The 18,771-nt window shown below is 42.1% G+C and overlaps 1 protein-coding gene across 1 annotated transcript in view; it reads left to right on the forward strand.

The window, feature by feature from the left end:
- Window positions 1-14,332, forward strand: part of lrrk1 (leucine-rich repeat kinase 1) — a 66,591-nt gene extending 52,259 nt beyond the window's left edge. The window contains exons 31-38 of the mRNA XM_084062348.1: window positions 168-319; window positions 3,833-3,950; window positions 5,881-5,997; window positions 7,851-8,048; window positions 8,636-8,850; window positions 11,016-11,489; window positions 12,067-12,168; window positions 14,037-14,332. Coding sequence (XP_083918474.1) covers window positions 168-319; window positions 3,833-3,950; window positions 5,881-5,997; window positions 7,851-8,048; window positions 8,636-8,850; window positions 11,016-11,489; window positions 12,067-12,168; window positions 14,037-14,214 — 1,554 coding nt within the window. The 3' untranslated portion in view covers window positions 14,215-14,332. The remainder of the gene's footprint in view (window positions 1-167; window positions 320-3,832; window positions 3,951-5,880; window positions 5,998-7,850; window positions 8,049-8,635; window positions 8,851-11,015; window positions 11,490-12,066; window positions 12,169-14,036) is intronic.
- Window positions 14,333-18,771: the final 4,439 nt, after the last annotated feature.

The following is an 18,771-nucleotide window of genomic DNA, read 5'->3' on the forward strand; positions in this document are numbered from 1 at the left end:
TGCACCGAGGAGGAACTGTTTTCATGTTAAGCATGTGTCTTTATACAGTACAGTACATGTTATATGAAAAAGCCAAATATGTAAATATTTGCAAGTCAAATGATAATGTTGCAGATAATTTTAATGCGTTGTGTGCGTGTGCATTCTTTTCTTGTTCGTCTATCCAGCGGCCATTAGCCATGCATTGTGTGAGGCAAATGCAGGAGCCCAGCTTTCCCTGTCTCAAGTACTTACTGTCCTGTGACACCCACTCCCAGCTGTTCCTTTCACACCTGCAGGGATGCAGTGCGGTCTTCTGGGACGGAGATAAGGATTGCAGGTTTGTGTATTGTCTTTGTTTGTCTGTTGGTCTAGTTGCGTTCATTTTGTAGTAGTCTTCAATGCTTTATTAGTTTTAGTCTAGACTACTTTTCTTTTTTTTTAAATCACAATATTTCCGTATTTCTCGAATTCCAAATAAGAACTGGTATGTGTACATTACGAGGTCTTCTCCTGCAGGCATGTCACCATCAATATAGTGTAAACGTGTGTCGTATACGGTATGGGGAATGTTATAGCAATAACACCTAGAATATCACTAACAAGAATGGCCTAGGGGTTTCAATCATTTTGAATTATATTTCAATTAACCCCACTTTGAAAACCACATTCTCCAGGTTATTATGAGTTTGATTCAAAGGCATGTGCACACCTGCTGTAAGAATAAAAACCCAGGACCAGGTAAGCAAGATTGCTGACCAGCTCCCTGGATACCAGAACATTCAAATCCATTCTTTTGGTGAGGCACAGATCCTCAAGCTTTTTGGAAATAAACAAAACAGTGGAAATGCAGACACTGCTGTATATCATCGCTGTCGGTCAGAAATCTTGTACAGTACATTAATGTCAAAAACTGTTACATTTCAGGAAATAAAAAAAGAGCCTGTGTTCCAATGGATTCAGTGTAGTTATTATTTAATCATAAGCTCTTAATACTTTTCATTGGTTAAATATTTGTAAAACCCATAGACAGACTTGACCAATTTCAACCTGGCGTCCCGATTTTGAGCATGTCATTATAGGTAAAAAAAATATTCAAAATTGTGAAAATCTACAAACTCGTTTTGAGCTTGTAGATCGGCTATTTTCACTACTTTTGTGCGACGTAGTATAAAATAGGGCGTTAATTTATGAAAATGTTTATAATTTATGAAGATGAAATATGGATACAAGGTTTGTGCCCGACAGCGACAATTATGTTAAATAGACACATTATGTGTAAAACATGTTTGTCTATATAAGCCAAGCAAGCATCTATGTCTCTTCCGTACTTTTCTTACAGAAACAGCTGTTAAAGGCCTTACATTTAGGATGCGTAATTACCTCTTAATAGGAAAACGGTCCTGCCTTCCCCAGAGCTTTTAACCTTACCCCAACCCCCTTTCTAGCTCATTAACTGAGAGGAGGAAGAACCAGCAGAAATATGCAATCCCTCTGTGGGTCTGTCTGTGTTTTATGGAAACGTGGGAGGCTGTGATTTTCGTTTTGAAATTCATGAAGTTGTGAGGTATTTAGGCCAGTTATACGGTACCTGTATGGTATATCATAAAAGTTGTGAGACAGACACACACACACACACACACACACACACACACACACTCACACACACACACACACACACACACACACACACACACACACACACACACACACACACACACACACACACACACACACACACACACACAGTCAAACACATGTTGCTACACACACACCAAATTTAAAATGTAATCATACGCTCACTTAACTACTGAAACTATACACACACACACACACACACACACACACACACACACACACACACACACACACACACACACACATATATATATATACTGTATATATGCACACTGTGTGGGGCTGTGATGGCTCCCATGTGTCTGATGTAAAGGTTGCAGTGTTTGCTCTCCTCCTGTGATCTCCAGGAGTCCAACTTAATCTCGGTACAATAAAGGCAGCTTTCATGCCTTCATACAGGTGGTGCTAATGACTGCTATTGCCTGCTATAGGCCATCTTCCTGCCATTAATCCTTTCACTGTGTTCAACCCACCTCATCCACTGTGCCTCCCAGTGGCCCTCTGGACATCCTCTGGACATGGGAACTGACCGTGGGAAGAGAACAGAGCACACAACCTCCAGCACTTTTACTCCTGTTCTTTGTGGAGATAGCATCCAGTGCCATTCATCATAGCGTCTTTCTTTTAAGGGGGGGGGGGGGGGGGGGGCTGTCACACAATATCAGGACCGACCAAATATCCTGAAATATTGTGATGTATTCTCAAATTATCCTTAATTCAACTACAGTATGTTCATTCATGTAATGTGTTCCAGTATTTACCTAATTAATTAAGGCTATATGCACATCCACCTTAGTGCTGGTGCAGGATAAAGCCTGATTCACACTTTGTCGTGCGACGCAGCATAAATTAGGCATAATGCTGTGTTTAAACTGGCAGATACAAAGCTACACAGCATATGTGTAGCTTTGTAGCTGAAGTTGAAACCAGCTCAACTTATTTGTAGCTTTGTAGCTGTTTTTTTCTTTTGTAGCAGCTACAAATGTCAGATGTATCTTTGTATCTTCATGTCGCTGGCTTCCAATGAAAAAGAATGGTAGACTGTATCTTTGTAGCTGCCAGTGTGAATGCAGCATTAGAGTCAACTGAATAGCTTGAAACATTAATAGATGTCTTGGAGCAGCATGCTGCTGTGCACATTTAATTTGTCCAGTATTTACTGAAATCAGACTTCAGAATAACACAGGTTACAAACTACACTTAACCACTTAAACCCCAGCATCAGTATTCAGGATAAAATGTGTGCATAAAATAGCAGATCTACAAGGTTATAACACGTTTCGAGCTGTAAATCAGCTATTTTCAGCCAATATATTTAATGTAGAAAATGTACTAGTATAGAGCTGAGCCCTGAGGGACTCCGGTCAACCAAGTATAGACCCACGTGTCTATACTTGTCCCCTTTTTTCCCTCTACACTTAAAGGGGAATACCACTCATTTTCATGTCATAATATACCTTAGAGCTGTTGAGTGGAAATAATAAAAAAAAAAGTCCCCCCCCCTTCTATGTCACCTAGAACTGGAGAATCGATTGTTGGGGTCATGTGATCAGTGACATAGGGAAGGTGTACTCTTTGGCCCGCCCCCTAGGCTGCCTCATTCACTAGACAGGTGAATTTGACTTGAATATAAAGTTAAGACTTGTTAAAGCATTTTCCGCCAATTGATTTATATTATCTACAAGTACAATGTCTTGTGAAATGTGATATATAACCATATGCCATTATAAACTACTACAAGTCGCACTGTTTCAGCTGGAAGTGAAATTTACCTGTCTAGTGAATGAGGCAGCCTAGGCGGGCCAAAGAGTACACCTTCCGTATGTCACTGATCACATGACCCCAACAATCGATCCTCCAGTTATAGGCAACATAGAGAGGGGGGACTTTTTATTTCTACACAACAGCTCTAGGGTATATAATGACATGGTTCAATGTTGAAAATGAGTGGTATTCCCCTTTAAGTCACTTGGCTGAAAATAGCTGATATTCAAGCTTTTAGATTTTCGCAAAACGTTTACTTACTTTCACTGAATGTTCGCCTATTATGACATGCCCAGAATTGGGACGCTAGGGATTCATGTGGTTAAAAGAGATGATTTGGGGCGAATCATTTAATGCTTTTTCCCCTGTTTTTTTCCATGTTCTTTTAAATATTATTTTGGAGAAGTTTTCATGTATGAAGATAATGGCATGTTGTGTGTCTGGGCTCTAGGAACTACAGTGTGGTGAATGTGGAGAAAGGCCAGATGGAGGTGAAGAGGATGGCCTGTCCAGGCAGCAGGCTCAGCTGTCAGATGAAGATGGAAAACACTTTGTGGACGGCCACAGAGGTACAGGCGCTTTCACACCGACACCTAACATTACAACAACACTGCATGATCCAAACATAGTAATAAAAGTATAGTACAGACATTCATTCACACTGTAGCAACGCTGTGCTCCCGTGTCAAACACGGAAGAGAAAACGATCAACCCATGACATGACACATTTGCAGGTGGAAATGGTAGTAAGAAGTAGCTTAACACAAATACACTATCACAAGTAAAACTCCAGTAATACAATTTTACTTGAGTAAAAGTACAAAAGCATTGGCCTCAAAATGTACTTAAGAGTACCAAAAGTAAAAGTAGTTATTATGCAGAATGTCCAATTTCACAAACAATAATATTGTTTGTGAAATTGGACATTCTGCATAATCAGCTATTCTTGAAAATATTATTTTCAAAAATAGCTGATCTATGAGCTCACAATGCGCCACATGTGTGATGAGCTTGTAGATCAGCTATTTTTGAATAGCCGAAGTACACAATAGGTTATTGGTTAATAATGTTTGGTAATATTCTACAAAGTAAATCTACAAAGTAACCTGTTACTAAGGTTTTCAAATAATAATAATTGTAGTGAGTAAAAGTACAATATTCTCCTCTGAGATGTAGTGGAATAGAAGGATAAAGTATTGAAACATGGACATACTCAAGTAAAGTAAATGTACCTCAAACTCTTAGTTAAGTACAGTACTTGGGTAAATGTACTTTCTACCACAAAGAAAGTACTGTACATGATATGAAGATGTGTTGGTTATGCTATCCATAGCAATAAGTATCATCAGGTGCCCCAGCAAAGAATGTGGCTGTGAACACGGAAGTAGGGCACGTATGACCTATCTATTCTTTAAGCAATTAAAACCCGGGAAAGCATCTGTTGTCATTATAAGATTTGTGCGTTGGCTATTCAAAAATAGCAGATCTACAAGCGCCACAAGCTTGTACATCTGCTATTTTTTAACATTTTTGAAAAATCTTGAAAGTGTTTGAAAGAACTACTGATTTAGAGGGCATTTGTAGAATCAGCCTCAGGTCTTAATGGGTTAATCTGTGGTTCCAACTCATATGAACGTCCATTCTGTTTCATGGATTCCCAAATTTAAATAAGCGTTGTTGTTTAGGCCTGTCACAATTATTACATAATCGCCTGATCGCAAACATTTTTGTTAAGCGCCAGAATCGTTTCCATTCATCTGTATAAATTAATCTGGTAGATTGGATATTTTTTAAAGTATAAAATTATTAAACAATTACACTATTGCCTGTGTTGACCATAGTAGGCTACATTATCTATTTTGATTATTGGTACTGGTCATTATCAGTCATTTCTTTGTTTAAGTTATTTGTCCTAACTGCCCTGTGCAATTTTGGTTTACAAAGCGTAAAAGATAAACAGAAAAGTATTTTTTTTATTTATATGTTACAATGTTCTATGCCAAAAACACGATTAAATCCTTAAATTACAATCATTTGTGTGGCAATTAATCATCAACAAAAATGTCATGATCGTGACAGCCCTATTTATGGTGAGAAAAAAACTATACTAGGAAACATTATCTTATGGGCTTCTCTCTCCCGACTCATTCCATTTGTTAGCTAATGTTATGGTAAACTGTTTGATTAAATATGAACGAACCAGCAGCTGACTTGATGTGTCCAAGGATTTTGGCTTGTCTCCTAGCAACATGAGAGCATTTGAATGAAACCGTTTTGAAGACTAAACATAGGGATACTGGGGAGAGTTTATGGTGGTGGCGGTATGCCAATTGCAAAGCATAATGAGGGAATATGACAATTTCAAGCAAAGATTACTTAATGTTTCTATGCTCTTGGATAAATTGTGTAATCTAAATTGTTTAGTCTGAATGTTTTCGGGAAAAACGGGTGATAGTGTCTAGTGTGTGTGAAGGATGTCTTTTTGTATATGTGTGTTAGGAGCAGGAGGTGTTCATCTACAGTTTAAAGGAGATGTGTCCACTGAGTCAACCCCAGAAGCACTTCTCCTCTCCGGCTGTAGTCACTTGTCTGTTCCCTGTGCCAGCACGAGACCAGGTGAGTCATCATCAACACATGCACGTCTGCACACGTACATACGCACACGCGCGCGCGCGCGCGCACACACACACACACACACACACACACACACACACACACACACACACACACACACACACACACACACACACACACACACACACACACATACTTTACACACCATGCACTAATTCAGCAATTCACACACTTAATGTACCTTCGCTCCACAAATCACCAGCAAAACTGTGACAAGAAGTAAATTAATTTACTGTGAAGTGAGACATGGCAGTTGATGGTTAGTTTCCTTGCTTATTACTATGGGAAAATGGAAGGCTTTGAGAGACATGCTGATTTGAAGCCATTCACAGTATTATAGCCATGTCCATCCAATCACTGCAATACCACCAGCGCTATAGCTATAAATAAGCCAGCTCAAATCATCAGTAGACATCCAAACATGCAAATATGCAATAAATAATGTATACTTTTAACCACTTAAGCTCTATTTTATACAGTACTTTGTCGTACAATGGTGTTGTGTGGCGAATATAAGCAATCTATCTGCACAAGCTCAGCAGCTCTGTAGATCTGCAATTTTAGCTATAAATGAAATATTTAGAAAGTTTAAAACTTTCTCTTTTTTTTTTTTTTTTTTCAATTTTGAACAAACATTTTTGCCTACAGTATAATGTCATGCCCAAAATAGGAATGCAAGGTTGAAAGTGGTTAAAAACATACTTAAACAAAAATTCTTTACAGAAGCGTGATTTCACCAAATTAATCTCCACTTGGGTTTCATTTGCAAGAAATATTTTTTTGTGTTCTGTGGAAAGTTCAAAGCTTTGAAGTGCATCATGCTCCCTCTAGTCTGCAGGCCATTGTCAAGTGGAAGTAGAATAATTACTCTCAGAGGATTTAAGAAAAAGAATCTCCTGCAGGAAACCAGCTGCAAATGTACACTGAATTTGCAAGTATAATCTTTACAAGGCTGACTTCATGTGACTCTTCCCCAGTCTCAAGTTGGTTGAACAGCCTTTTATATATGTCGTAATTGCTTGCTAGCCTGCATAATGGTGCTAAGGCCAGCACCATTACCTGTGGTATAATGGTGATTTATGCCTGGCCTGACAGTCATGAACCAAACTCGGTCATTGTGGGAAAAGTTGTTTTACGGTCTGACCTCCCTCTCGCTCCCCTTCCATCATCTCTTGTTCCTCTGTTGACTCTGGGCGTCTTTGAAGTGTCCTGTGCTTGGTACACTCCAGGTGTTGGGGAGCACTTGGTGGAGTCTGCTGTCTGAGTCTTAGCCCTCGGTCTGAGCTCCGTCCTTAACATCCATACAGACCTGGAGAGGGAACCAAAACCCAGGTCTTACTGACCCTGCGTCTGTGTTCAGAGTTAATGGAAGAGGCCTACCTGCTTCCCTTTGATCCAAGGGTGCGACCATAGGGCAGAGGCCAACAGCTCTACAGCTAGACCATGCATAGTTCCCTTTAGAACCACAGCTGGTTGTTGCTAGGACAACGGGGGAAGGTTACAAAAAGAACTTAAAGGTGACGTTTGGCCCACAAAGTGTTGGGTAAATTACGGTACACACACACTATCAGAGACATGTTTTCACTGTAATGAGAAGTGGTTGTTGTTGAGGGTGATTTATTGTCCTCCCGTCTGGATTGTTTAAAAAACAAAAATGTCCTCTAATGGTTCAACTTTTAACCTCTTAAGTTCATTCGTTCTACTATTTCTTAAAGAATAACACGTCCTCTTGTTGTTCCCTACCCTCTATTTCATCCAACAAAAATACTGCAAAACTACAAATGATACGCTGTTCAAATCCTGCACCAATCTGTCTGTCCGTGTCTGGTCCTCAGAGCCTGGCGCGGGTGTTTGCAGGGATGTCGGATGGCCTCGTCGCTGTGTACACCTTGGTGGAAGACATTCCGGTGGAGGGTGAGACCTACCTATGTTCGCACACCCTCAATAAGACGGTGTTTGGCCTGGAGGACACAGACCCCAGGCAGAAACCCTACCCTGTCAAGAGCATGGTCCTGGTTGGTGGTGGTTCTCAGGTGAGCGCAAAAGCAGGCTTGCTGGTACTTCTGCCATAAGTTAATTAACCACTTAAAGGAGTAGTTCACCCAAAAATGACTTATCTTCTTTCAATTACACACCCCTTGAAGCCTTGAATTCCTGGATTTATTTATTTTTTGTCGCATTCCTGAGCCAATAATTTCATGACCGGGTCATCGGTCAATAGGAGACTCAGACTCCGCCGGTCATCAAATTATTGGCTTAGGAATGCGACAAAAAAATCTCCATAAATTCAAGGCTTCATGGGGTGTGGTAATTGATAGAAAATAAGTCATTTTTTTGGTGAACTACTTCTTTAAGTCCTACTTTTTACTTTGTTGTATAATGGCGTTTCAAATATAGCAGATCTACAAGCACCTTGTAAGCTTGTACATCGGCTGTTTTCACAATCGTTTGCCTGTAAAGATAACGACATGCTCAAAACAGGTTGGTACGCCAGGTTGAAAGTGGTTAATCATCTGCTTTGCCTTGACGGTGCCAGAAACTACACAACACGCCATGGAACTGCAAAGTACAGTTTTGCAAGGAGTAATGAGAACTCTGCCGCTCTCTCGCCCACTCTTAGCTATGGTTCTCCCATGGTCCCGGCCTGCTGGTACTCGACTACCTGAGTCTCCAGGCCGTGCGGAGGCTGGACCCCTACAGCCCTCCGTCCTCCATCACAGCCCTGGCCTCCAGCCTGACTCTGTGGGGAGACGAGGCAGTGTGGACTCTGGATGACCACACCAACACCCTGCTCCTCTACCACGCTGCCAGCTACCAGCTCTGTGCCAAGTACAGGTGGGTGGCACATCATTGTGGCTGGTGAATGTAATGGACTGATATGGTGTCTTTCTGAGTGTCTTGTGTTATTAGGGGACGATCTGATTGAGATTTCCGTGCGCGTCTGTGTTGATGCGGTCAGTGAATTAACAAGAAAAGCAACTATTGCTGATCAATTGATCGCTTATTACATTACATTACATTACAGTCATTTAGCAGACGCTTTTATCCAAAGCGACTTACAATAAGTGCATTCAACATAGGTAGGGAACGAAACTTAAAAAACCTTATCAGTACACTGTGTTTTAAAAAGGCTGGGAAATTTACAATTAGTGTAAATGTCCTATTATCTCTGACCAGAAACTCTGAATACAGAGAAATTGGATGTTTGTACTCTTGTGTTTTGGTCCAAAATAAACATTGTTCCTGAATGGAATACATGATTTTTGAAAATATCTTTATTGTTGAATTAGTCACATTACAAGCCAGAGATATTGATGAGCTCCCTGAAATTATTTATCACAGCTAGAAGGTTGATGAAAGATTGCCAGCACACTGACACTTTAAAATCATAAACAAAATCAACAGCAGCATTCCTCTGCAGAACCTGTACAGATATACTGTACAGCTGAGAAAATGCTCATTCACTGTCAGTGTTGGCACCTGAGGGGCCCAAGAGTGCAAGACATTTGAGCAAGTTGTGGTATTACACACTACAGTGTCTGTGACAGCATGCGTGCGGAACGTGTTCTTGCATCCTGCTTGTTAATAAATATATCACAGTCTGTCATTTTATCAAAAGCTACTCATTGCCCCTTTAAACATTTAGTTTTGGTCATAACTTGTCTAGTGATTGCATATGCATGATAGATGTCAAAAACCATGCAACATTGTATTAGTATGTATTCATACTGTATTCATACTAATTCATACTAATGTAGTAAGTATTCAGTATTCATCATGATTGGATGATATATATTATTTACAGTCGAGGAATTTTGATAACGGCAATAATCAGAGTTTACACAACTGTAGACAAAGAATTAAAACATCAAAATGGCTATCCTCAGAGCCATGACTGAGGAAGCTGTAGTTCACAGCGAAACATCAGTCACTCCTGTCCCCTAGCACCTTACCAATAAAAGATAAATGTCCGAGCTGCTCCAGTGTCTCCTTCTCTGGCTATAGTTTTCTATCACTATCCACAAGTTGCCTTACTGGGGAAAAGGGGGTGTGTGAATTATGGTGAGTCATTCAATTCATTTGAGGGATCAAATCAGTCAACAATAATGTGGGAACACAACCTGACAGAAATCAGAAACATTTCTTCATTAGTCTACCTACTTACTCTACAAGATCTACTTCCACACAGCTTATTCAAATTAATAATCAATGCTTATTATCAAGCGCTGAAGTCACTTAACAAGCACCATTAATCCCCATGCAGAGATTCATGTGTCACAGCAGCAACAGCAGCCAGTAAGAATGAAACACCGGACAGGAGTTGAGCTACTGCTAAGAGCCATTGATCTTTAATTTGAACTAGCTGTGTGTATGGAGATCTTGTAGGGAAGTAGTTGACCCTTTTTTATTTCTGTCAGGTTGTGTTCTCACATTATTGTTGACTGACACAGATCACTCAAATGAATTGAATGACAACAGGAAGTGATGCCCATAATTCACGCAAGACCTCATGGGACCGTCCTGTATTATAGTGTTATAGTGTATAGTATAGTGTTACTTCAAGCAGGACTTCTAGCAAAAACATTATACTTTGAATCGATACAGTTTATGAGTGTATGTGATACACTCATAGAAGATATTGGCATATTCGGCTGCCATGTGGTCAGATGGGTGGACTGTATGCATTTTCAGAGTTTATTTTAATGATCAATCGATTGTGTTCCAGCTTGGATCAATGGGACTAACGTAGTATACTTTAAGTCATGACATTTTTTGTAACCTTTTTTTTGCCAAAAAGTTTTACCAATTATTTATTTGGGGGCCCACTTGCAATATCCTCACGGCCCACCAGTGGGCACAGGCCCACAGGTTGGGAATCGCCGCCATGCATAGACCATACAGAGTTAATTCTACAATTGCATTCAGACAGTGGCATCCATGTTAATGCACAGTCGTGGCGCTAGATCGGCCCATATTGATTTCTGGTCTTCTGGTTTCAGCTGCGGAGACAGCAACCCCCTACGGGATGTGTTCGCGGTACAGCGACCGGCAGGAGTTACCATGACTACGACCCGAGACCTGGAGACAAAGGATCAAGGGGAAGAGGAGCGTGAGTGGGCGAACGGAGAGGTGACTTTGATCTACAGCGAAGAGGCAGGAACTCAGATCATCCAACACCAAGATTCACTGACAGACTACTGCTCCATGTCCTCGGACTCCAGCCCTTCCTTAGAGCCGTTAGGTTTAGACCGGTCCAGTTCTGGAGCCCTCAGCTCATTGACTAGCACCAGCAGCATGCCCCTCTCTACAGACTGTGAGGACACAGACAGGCCTGTGGACCGGCCTGTGGACCGGCAGGCCTCCACAACGGGCCCCGAATCTGATCTGGACTCTGCTGTGAGCTTCAGCCCTACACTTCCTCACCTGCAAGCCTTCACTGTGCTCTCTGTCAATGGAACTCTGTGGATCCCTAGGTAGTGTATTGGCAGTGATTCTCAAACTCTCTTAATGTCAAGCACCCCCAGTTTGGTATGCATTAGGGCCTCGGACCCCCATAACTCTGAGAGAGTACAAATGGAACCAAATGGACCCATACGGGTCCATTTGGTTCCATTTGTACACTATCTGAGTTACAAACCTGTAAGGGTACATTTGGTTCCTAATTATCAATAATTTAGCTGGGCACCCCCTGGAACCCCCTCAATACTGATTCTGAACAAAATAAATAAAATATAATTTTACTGAGCAATGTATACTATACTAGTTTGAGATCATCGCTGGACAAAAACGATGGCTATAATGTAGCTTTGCTTTAATAACGTAATATCTCTTCAGATCCAAAAAACACAAAGTCAATTAATTGTCTTTGATTTATAGTATACCATGGCTATTGGTATTGATACATGCATCCTTCACATCTACTGTGCAGCTTAATTTTACGAAATTAAACAATGGTGCAATGTTACACAATTGTAATTAGATTGTGTGTGTGTGTGTGTGTGTGTGTGTGTGTGTGTGTGTGTGTGTGTGTGTGTGTGTGCTGTTTGACAGGCGTGGTGGTGACATGATGGTCATTGAAATGCAAGCGCAGGCAGATGAGCTCAGAGGCCGCGTCATCGCTGTACTCAGTCCTCCTGGAAGTTCCTCTTTAGGGTGAGATTGCATTCTATTCAGTAGCCTGTCTGTCTTGCTTTACTTCCCTCAGCTGTGCTAATAATAATGTAATAATAACCTGTCAAAACTGCTGGGCAGTGAACAACGTCCCACTCTCACGATATCTCCTCCTTCAGACAGCCCAGTAGGTGTCTTCCATTTGCCTACTCTGTCTAATAATCGGTGAGATGAATTGTCACGAGCGGAGAGAAGAGTTTACTCCAAGAGCTGCTCTGAGCTGAGCTTCTGCACCACAGCTGCCTCCAAATGGAATCGCACTGAAACAAAATCCAAAAGCAATTACACCAGCCTTTACACCAGCGGATGTTGTATTACAGCTGCAAAGCTGAGAGTAAAGGAAATCTCTTTCCACCACAACACCAACACCATATTGGATCCATGATAGCAGCGTCGTGTTGAGAAATAGCCATGGCCTGAGACGGAGACCTTTTTTATTTAGCAGCTAAGACTGCGGCTCACCAACACTGGGGTGGTGGTGGTGGTGGTGGAGGGGAGCTAGATATTAATTTGCTGATGCAGCTTCAATAAAGCTCAGTGAGAGCCTTCATCATGTGCTTATGGTGGTTAGCTGGCCTCTGTAATTATTCCTATAAAAGAGGCAGCAGCTGGTCCTGGCAGAAAGGGCTCCTGTGTGAGTCTACACAAAGGGCCTGGCCTTTTAGCAGCAGGCAATAAAAGGGCCACCCAAAGCAGGCTCCTTAATAAGCAGTCATTTCATGGTGCACCTGTAACATAGGCGACACTTTGAGAGGTCACGGGAGAGGTTGAGAGGCTTTTACATCTCTTGAGATGTAATGATTGTGAATTGTGATATGCATACATGGTGCAGACTCCAGAGTCTGCAAGTGGAGTGATCACATTTGTTTGACTGTATTTTAGATGAGATTTTGTTTTTATCCAGTGCTCTGTGGCATTGTACTATGTACAGTATGTCCATGGTCTATGACAGACAGTACAGCCGCTCACGTGTCAACTTGATGTCTCTCCTTCACAAAGAACGCTTGATTTATACTTGCACGACACAATGCACAACAAGTATAACTCAAGCTTTACCCTCAACAATGCATGTAATCATTACAGGCTGTATATTACAGAACATGAAATAACAACAGGAGAGGATAATGATATACCCTCCTAGATGAACTAACAATGGAGGAAGGTAATACAGGGTTGTACCACATGATACATGGTTGCTTTTGCTCAGGCGACGAGGCTGCCAGAAGTCCCATCTCCCTCCCACAATGCTTTATGTCCTGACCCCCCATAAATCTCAATAGCTCAAGGCAACGATTCCCTTTCCTTTGAAACTATTGTAATGTTGGGCTGAAACTCTGTAATGTTTTATTGTTGTTTATTGCCGAAACTAGTAGTTTGAGTTCACTTTAACTGAATGATGAATGAGCCATCACTTTAAAAACTATAAACTATCGCCCAGTTAGTGAAGCTTCACGTCGTCACTGTAAAAAGAGAAGAGTTTTATGCATGCACGCACACACTCGCACACACTCGCACACAAAGTTTGAGGAGGGGGACATGTTAATCCTAGATCAGTGGTCAGAGGGACTTGTATGCAGAGCTGTAATTTCCTTGTTAACAGTGCATTCAGTGTACTGTGTATCTTTCCAGGGAGCCGTTTCCGAGTACAACCCACTAGCTTCTAGGAAGACTACATGCTGATTTCAGAGCAGTTAAGATGTGCTCCAAAGTTTTAATTTGCTCCCTGTACCACCTCTTACTTGTATCCCCAAAAAACTGTATCTCCTCTCTCTCTCTCTCTCTCTCTCTCTCTCTCTCTCTCTCTCTCTCTCTCTCCCCCTCTCTCTCTCGTTGTTGTCTCTCTCCTCCAGCACACTGGAGGAGGCAGCTCTAGTGGCAAAGGACACTGTTGTATGCGGCTTTCGCAAGGAAAACATGGAGTGGTGCCTGTGTGTCTGGAGGGGCTGGGGCTGCCGCGAACTGGAAGTCTTCTACCAGTCCTACGAAGAGCTGGGCCGCATGGAGACCAGCATCAGGAAAAGAAGGTAGCTGTTGTGCTGCTGCGGCAGGGTGCAGAATCGCAGCTCTGTATGGACACACAGCCGTTTGGGGAATAGAGACTCACAGGCCCACAGTGTTCAGAGCAGGGGGCCGCAGAGCTCTGACATCAGAGCATACGTAGGGGGGAGGGGGGATCGGGGGGGTGGGGTCAGGACAAGGCCTCGGCTCACGCCCCACTGGGAGACTGTCAAAGGCACCTGTGTGCCTCACACAAACATTAGGCGGAAGATGGCAGTGACAGTGACGGAGCCTCTGTGGATGGGACAGCTGATGGGACATTATGGCTGGACTCACAGACTCTCTGTCAGCATGCCAGCCTGTAATTGGAGGCATGGTCAGAGTACTTTTCTGGACTTTACTGTGTAATTTAGCCAGACAGACAAGCTCTGAATTGTGTCATGTGAAGTTGCATGCTAGCCGATTAACTCTGTTTACCCTTTTTAGCGGCGCTAGCCGCTCTAGAGCGGATCCTGCTCTATACCTGACTTTGTCCGTGTTCACCGTCAACGTTCTGATTGGTCAGACCCGTCAACAAAGTCATTGGTCAAGCTTCACGTGACACATGTCTATAAACACATTATAAACACATATCGATGACAAAATGTATCAAAGGCGCCACTACCTTCACACAGGGTGTGATTTTTATTTTACCATATGGCCGGTTGCCCATGAGCAAAGCACATAAACCTCCTGCAACATCTCACAACATTTTTTTACTTTTTTTGTTACCATTATCAATGAATCCCAATTGTTTTGCTTTCATATAGAATTTGGCACTCTTATAGTAGTTGCCATTAAAGTACTGTATATTGTCAATACCAGCCATTTACTTTAAGGGAAATATTTATGATAATGTATTCATGAATGCATACTGCATGTGTAAATAGAGACTTTAGTGTGTGTGTGTGTGTGTGTGTGTGTGTGTGTGTGTGTGTGTGTGTGTGTGTGTGTGTGTGTGTGTGTGTGTACAGTAAGTACCAGTACTGTACCATTGAATAAAGTTCTTATGTTAACAATGTCTGTTTTTATCACTGATCATGTTCAACTATTGGCCGGCCGGTCCTCCCCTAAGCCAATTAGTCGATAAATACAGCTAGCTAAACAGTGAGATGGCATTAATGCGGGCATGCAGAGGGAGTTGATGAGAATAGAATTCACTGTGCAGGTAGTGTTCCGCAGTTAGAAACTCAGACACCTGTTGGTTGTGAGGCAATTTAATTGCATGCAGCACGGAGAGAAGTCGACAGTGCAGGTTGTCACGTATTTGGCCTCTCACAGAGATGAGAACATACAGTACGTGTACTGTATAACAAAATGACAGCGTCCAACAACGGTGTGGATCTCAGACTTCACATGGCCGGTCTGTGACGTGTGTCACCTATGAAGTAGAACTCCATATTTGGACATGGTTTCAGGCCGATCCGACTGCAATTGACTTCCATTATTTAAAATGTTGAGTTAAATAGTCTTGAGTTTCTTGCTGCCTGTGCCCTGCCGTGGTTCGTCTGTTTGACTGTCGGCATTGAGAATCAATAATACACGGCTTTCATGTGTTTCTCACTGCCTGTGCCCTGTCTGTTTGACTGTTTGTGTCCCTAAACGGTCCACTGCTCTCCCCCATGGCTTGCCAGGCTGGAGAGCACTACTAAGTTAGTCTACTGACAGTGCTGTGCACAAGAAATATGGTGCTGGTTTGTGACATTATCCCCAGACAAACACACACATTCACACACTTATAAGCATTAATAAGCACCGTAATAAGCATTTAAACATCCTACTACTGCACGTGTTACACATACATATTCTTCCACGTTACACTGCACAAACAATTGGTCATATGCTGCATTCATGTGCACTCATGATGAGAGGAGAGGTCCACGTCTCCTGTAATTTGACACCCATTGCTGCCTAGCTGATGGAGAGATGAAGGCATGGATGATGGATGGAGAAAAAGAGCTGATGACAGGGTCTGCACCTGGAATGGGATGCCTGTACCTGGCCAAGCAAAACCTGGAAAGAATGGTCACCTAGACTAAAAAACTATAAATGGACTTGTCATTTAGACTAGTGGTTCTCAACATGTTTTAATTTCAAGGATCCCCATAACTCTTAGAGCGCAAAACATTGTACACACTCAGAGTTTACAGACCTGTCCGATAACCCTCTCAAGGAACCCAGAGGGTCCCTGGACCTGGATTTAGAGTAAATCTGTAATTGTCATTGAAAGGCACGGCTCACAATGCACATGTATTGATATATTCTTTTTTTTTGGGGGGGGTGTTACCTAAAACGATCTGCATGAAAAGAGGTAAAATAAGTAGATTTTCTTGGGAGTATACAGGCTCTCAGCAAACCCTGCCGTAAACATGACAGAGCCGATGCCAGGAGTTTACTTAGCAGCCAACATGGTGGCACTGCAAATACCATGAATGATGTTCTTGTAATTTAAAAAGACTTGGCCTTCTGTTGCACTGATATGAATAAGCCACGCTCAATCCCGGGGTGCCCTCGTTTAACCTTTTCTTCCAGAACGCCCTGTTCAGGCCATTTTTACCCACAGAAGACTCAGCAGCGCCAAGTTAAAGCCTTCTAATACCCATTTTGTTCTGTTTGTCTTTGAAAAGTATTTTCTCAACTCTTTGCTGCTATGGTGATTTAGAGCAGATAAATTGCAAACACCCACTTGAAACCTGTCAGATGGATTAATGAGCTGTATTTTAGGAGTGTCTACTAGTCTCCTTGACTCCTTTCCCCTCAGACAGTCTAATAACAGAAGAGGGCAGTAGCATGGAAACTTTGTCTGATAGCCAATCAGTTGATGTCCCAGCTTTTCTGTTTAAAAAAAAATACAAACTTGAATAATAAGTCAGATCAGCTAAATCCCAAGTTAAAGGGATAGTTCACCCCATGGAGACGTGAATTCATGGATATTTTTTTGCTTTTATCGCATTCCTAAGCCAATGGAGTGAAGTACGTGCCCACCACCGTGAAGTCTATGGCAGGGGTCTTCAACGTTTTCAAGCCAAGGACCCCCTAGCTGAGTGAGAGATGAAGCAGAGACCCCCTCTATATTGTATAAAATTGTGTTTCAGATTAAACTTTTTTCGTTTACTTGGTCTGCTCTTTTTTCCCTCTACACCAAGCCTATAGCAGATCTACAAGCTCACACCGCCTCGCGCTGTAGATCTGCTATTTTTTGGCTAAAGTTTTCTTCAGAAAAAGGGATGCTAGGGTTCAAGTGGTTAAGATGAAAAAATCATTTCACTCAAAGATTTGGCGGACCCCCTCTAGTAACTCTGAGGACCCCCTGTTGAAGACCCTTGGTCTAGGGGTTCAAGTCCACCATGGTGCATGGGGTTTGGCCATTTGTCTATACGAATAAAACTGACACGGGAGCAGGGGAGGGAAATTGGGGGAAAAAGGGTAATTAGCTACTCTACATTTTTTTAAATAAATTCATAAATAATGATAAATATGTAATGATGATTACATGATGATTGATAAAATGTATTATATACAACTGACTCCATTGTACCCCCCCCCCCCCCCCCCCCCAATAAATAAAACAAATGATAATTTGAAAATATATTTGAACAGCATACCAGCACGAGTCTCACCCCTAATCCAAAATGTAACGATGAGAAGGTCGTCGTTTACATGTGAGGTACTCCTCATTTGAAGAGGAAAGGTGATAGGCATACCTTGGACTGAGTTACAACTCTTCTAATCCTGTTTGAAGCATTCTCTCTCACTCACTCGCTCACTCAATCTTATCTCACACATAGACGTCCTCCAGTCCCTGCAACAGGAAACCGATAGGACTGACTTGATACCGCGTGCCGCATGAGGTGTTACTTCCACTTCCTAGAGGGCACCTTGTACTTACAGTATATGGGATAAGATGGCTGAACATCTTCTGTCTAGCATGTCCTCCTTACTAATTTACGTGTGACCTTCAGCAGTGCTGAATCCATTTGGCACTGCCTTGAATCCACATGCATCTGTCAGATGTTTAATTGCCCGGTAGAATGGCTTACTCTTTAGTCCCTGTTTTCAAGTTTCACAAGAGTCATGATCACAATGTCACAAAGGTGTGACATTGGTGAAGATGATGACATGCCCAAAATAGGGACACCAGGGTTAACGTGGTTAAACAGTGAATCCCAAAATGTGTCAAACAACATCAGACTGTAAGCAGCAGTGTGAAATAAACATAAATCCTAAATTAAATAGGTCATCAAGCCATTAACCATTCTAGATGAGTCTGGGGATTATGTGTAAATGTTGGGCAAATGCACAGATCATCTGTTAGAGAGAGAGATGAGCCACGCTAGTGTAGTGGGTTATAGGACTGGCATTAGGTGTCAAGAGCTGCTCTGAGATTGAGAGAGAGAAAAGGCCTGAGCTGTCTAGATACAACTAGCTGTCTGATCCTGTGGCAGAGAGAGCGAGAGAGAGAGCAAAGATTAGGGGAGAGAGGAAGGAGGCAGGAGAGAGAGTAAATACATTCAGGCTTTTGGTAAAAGAGAGGGGGAAAAAGCCTAT

Source organism: Gymnoscopelus microlampas (genome assembly GCF_963454915.1).
Source record: "Gymnoscopelus microlampas genome assembly, chromosome: 1".
Classification (NCBI taxonomy): domain Eukaryota; kingdom Metazoa; phylum Chordata; class Actinopteri; order Myctophiformes; family Myctophidae; genus Gymnoscopelus; species Gymnoscopelus microlampas.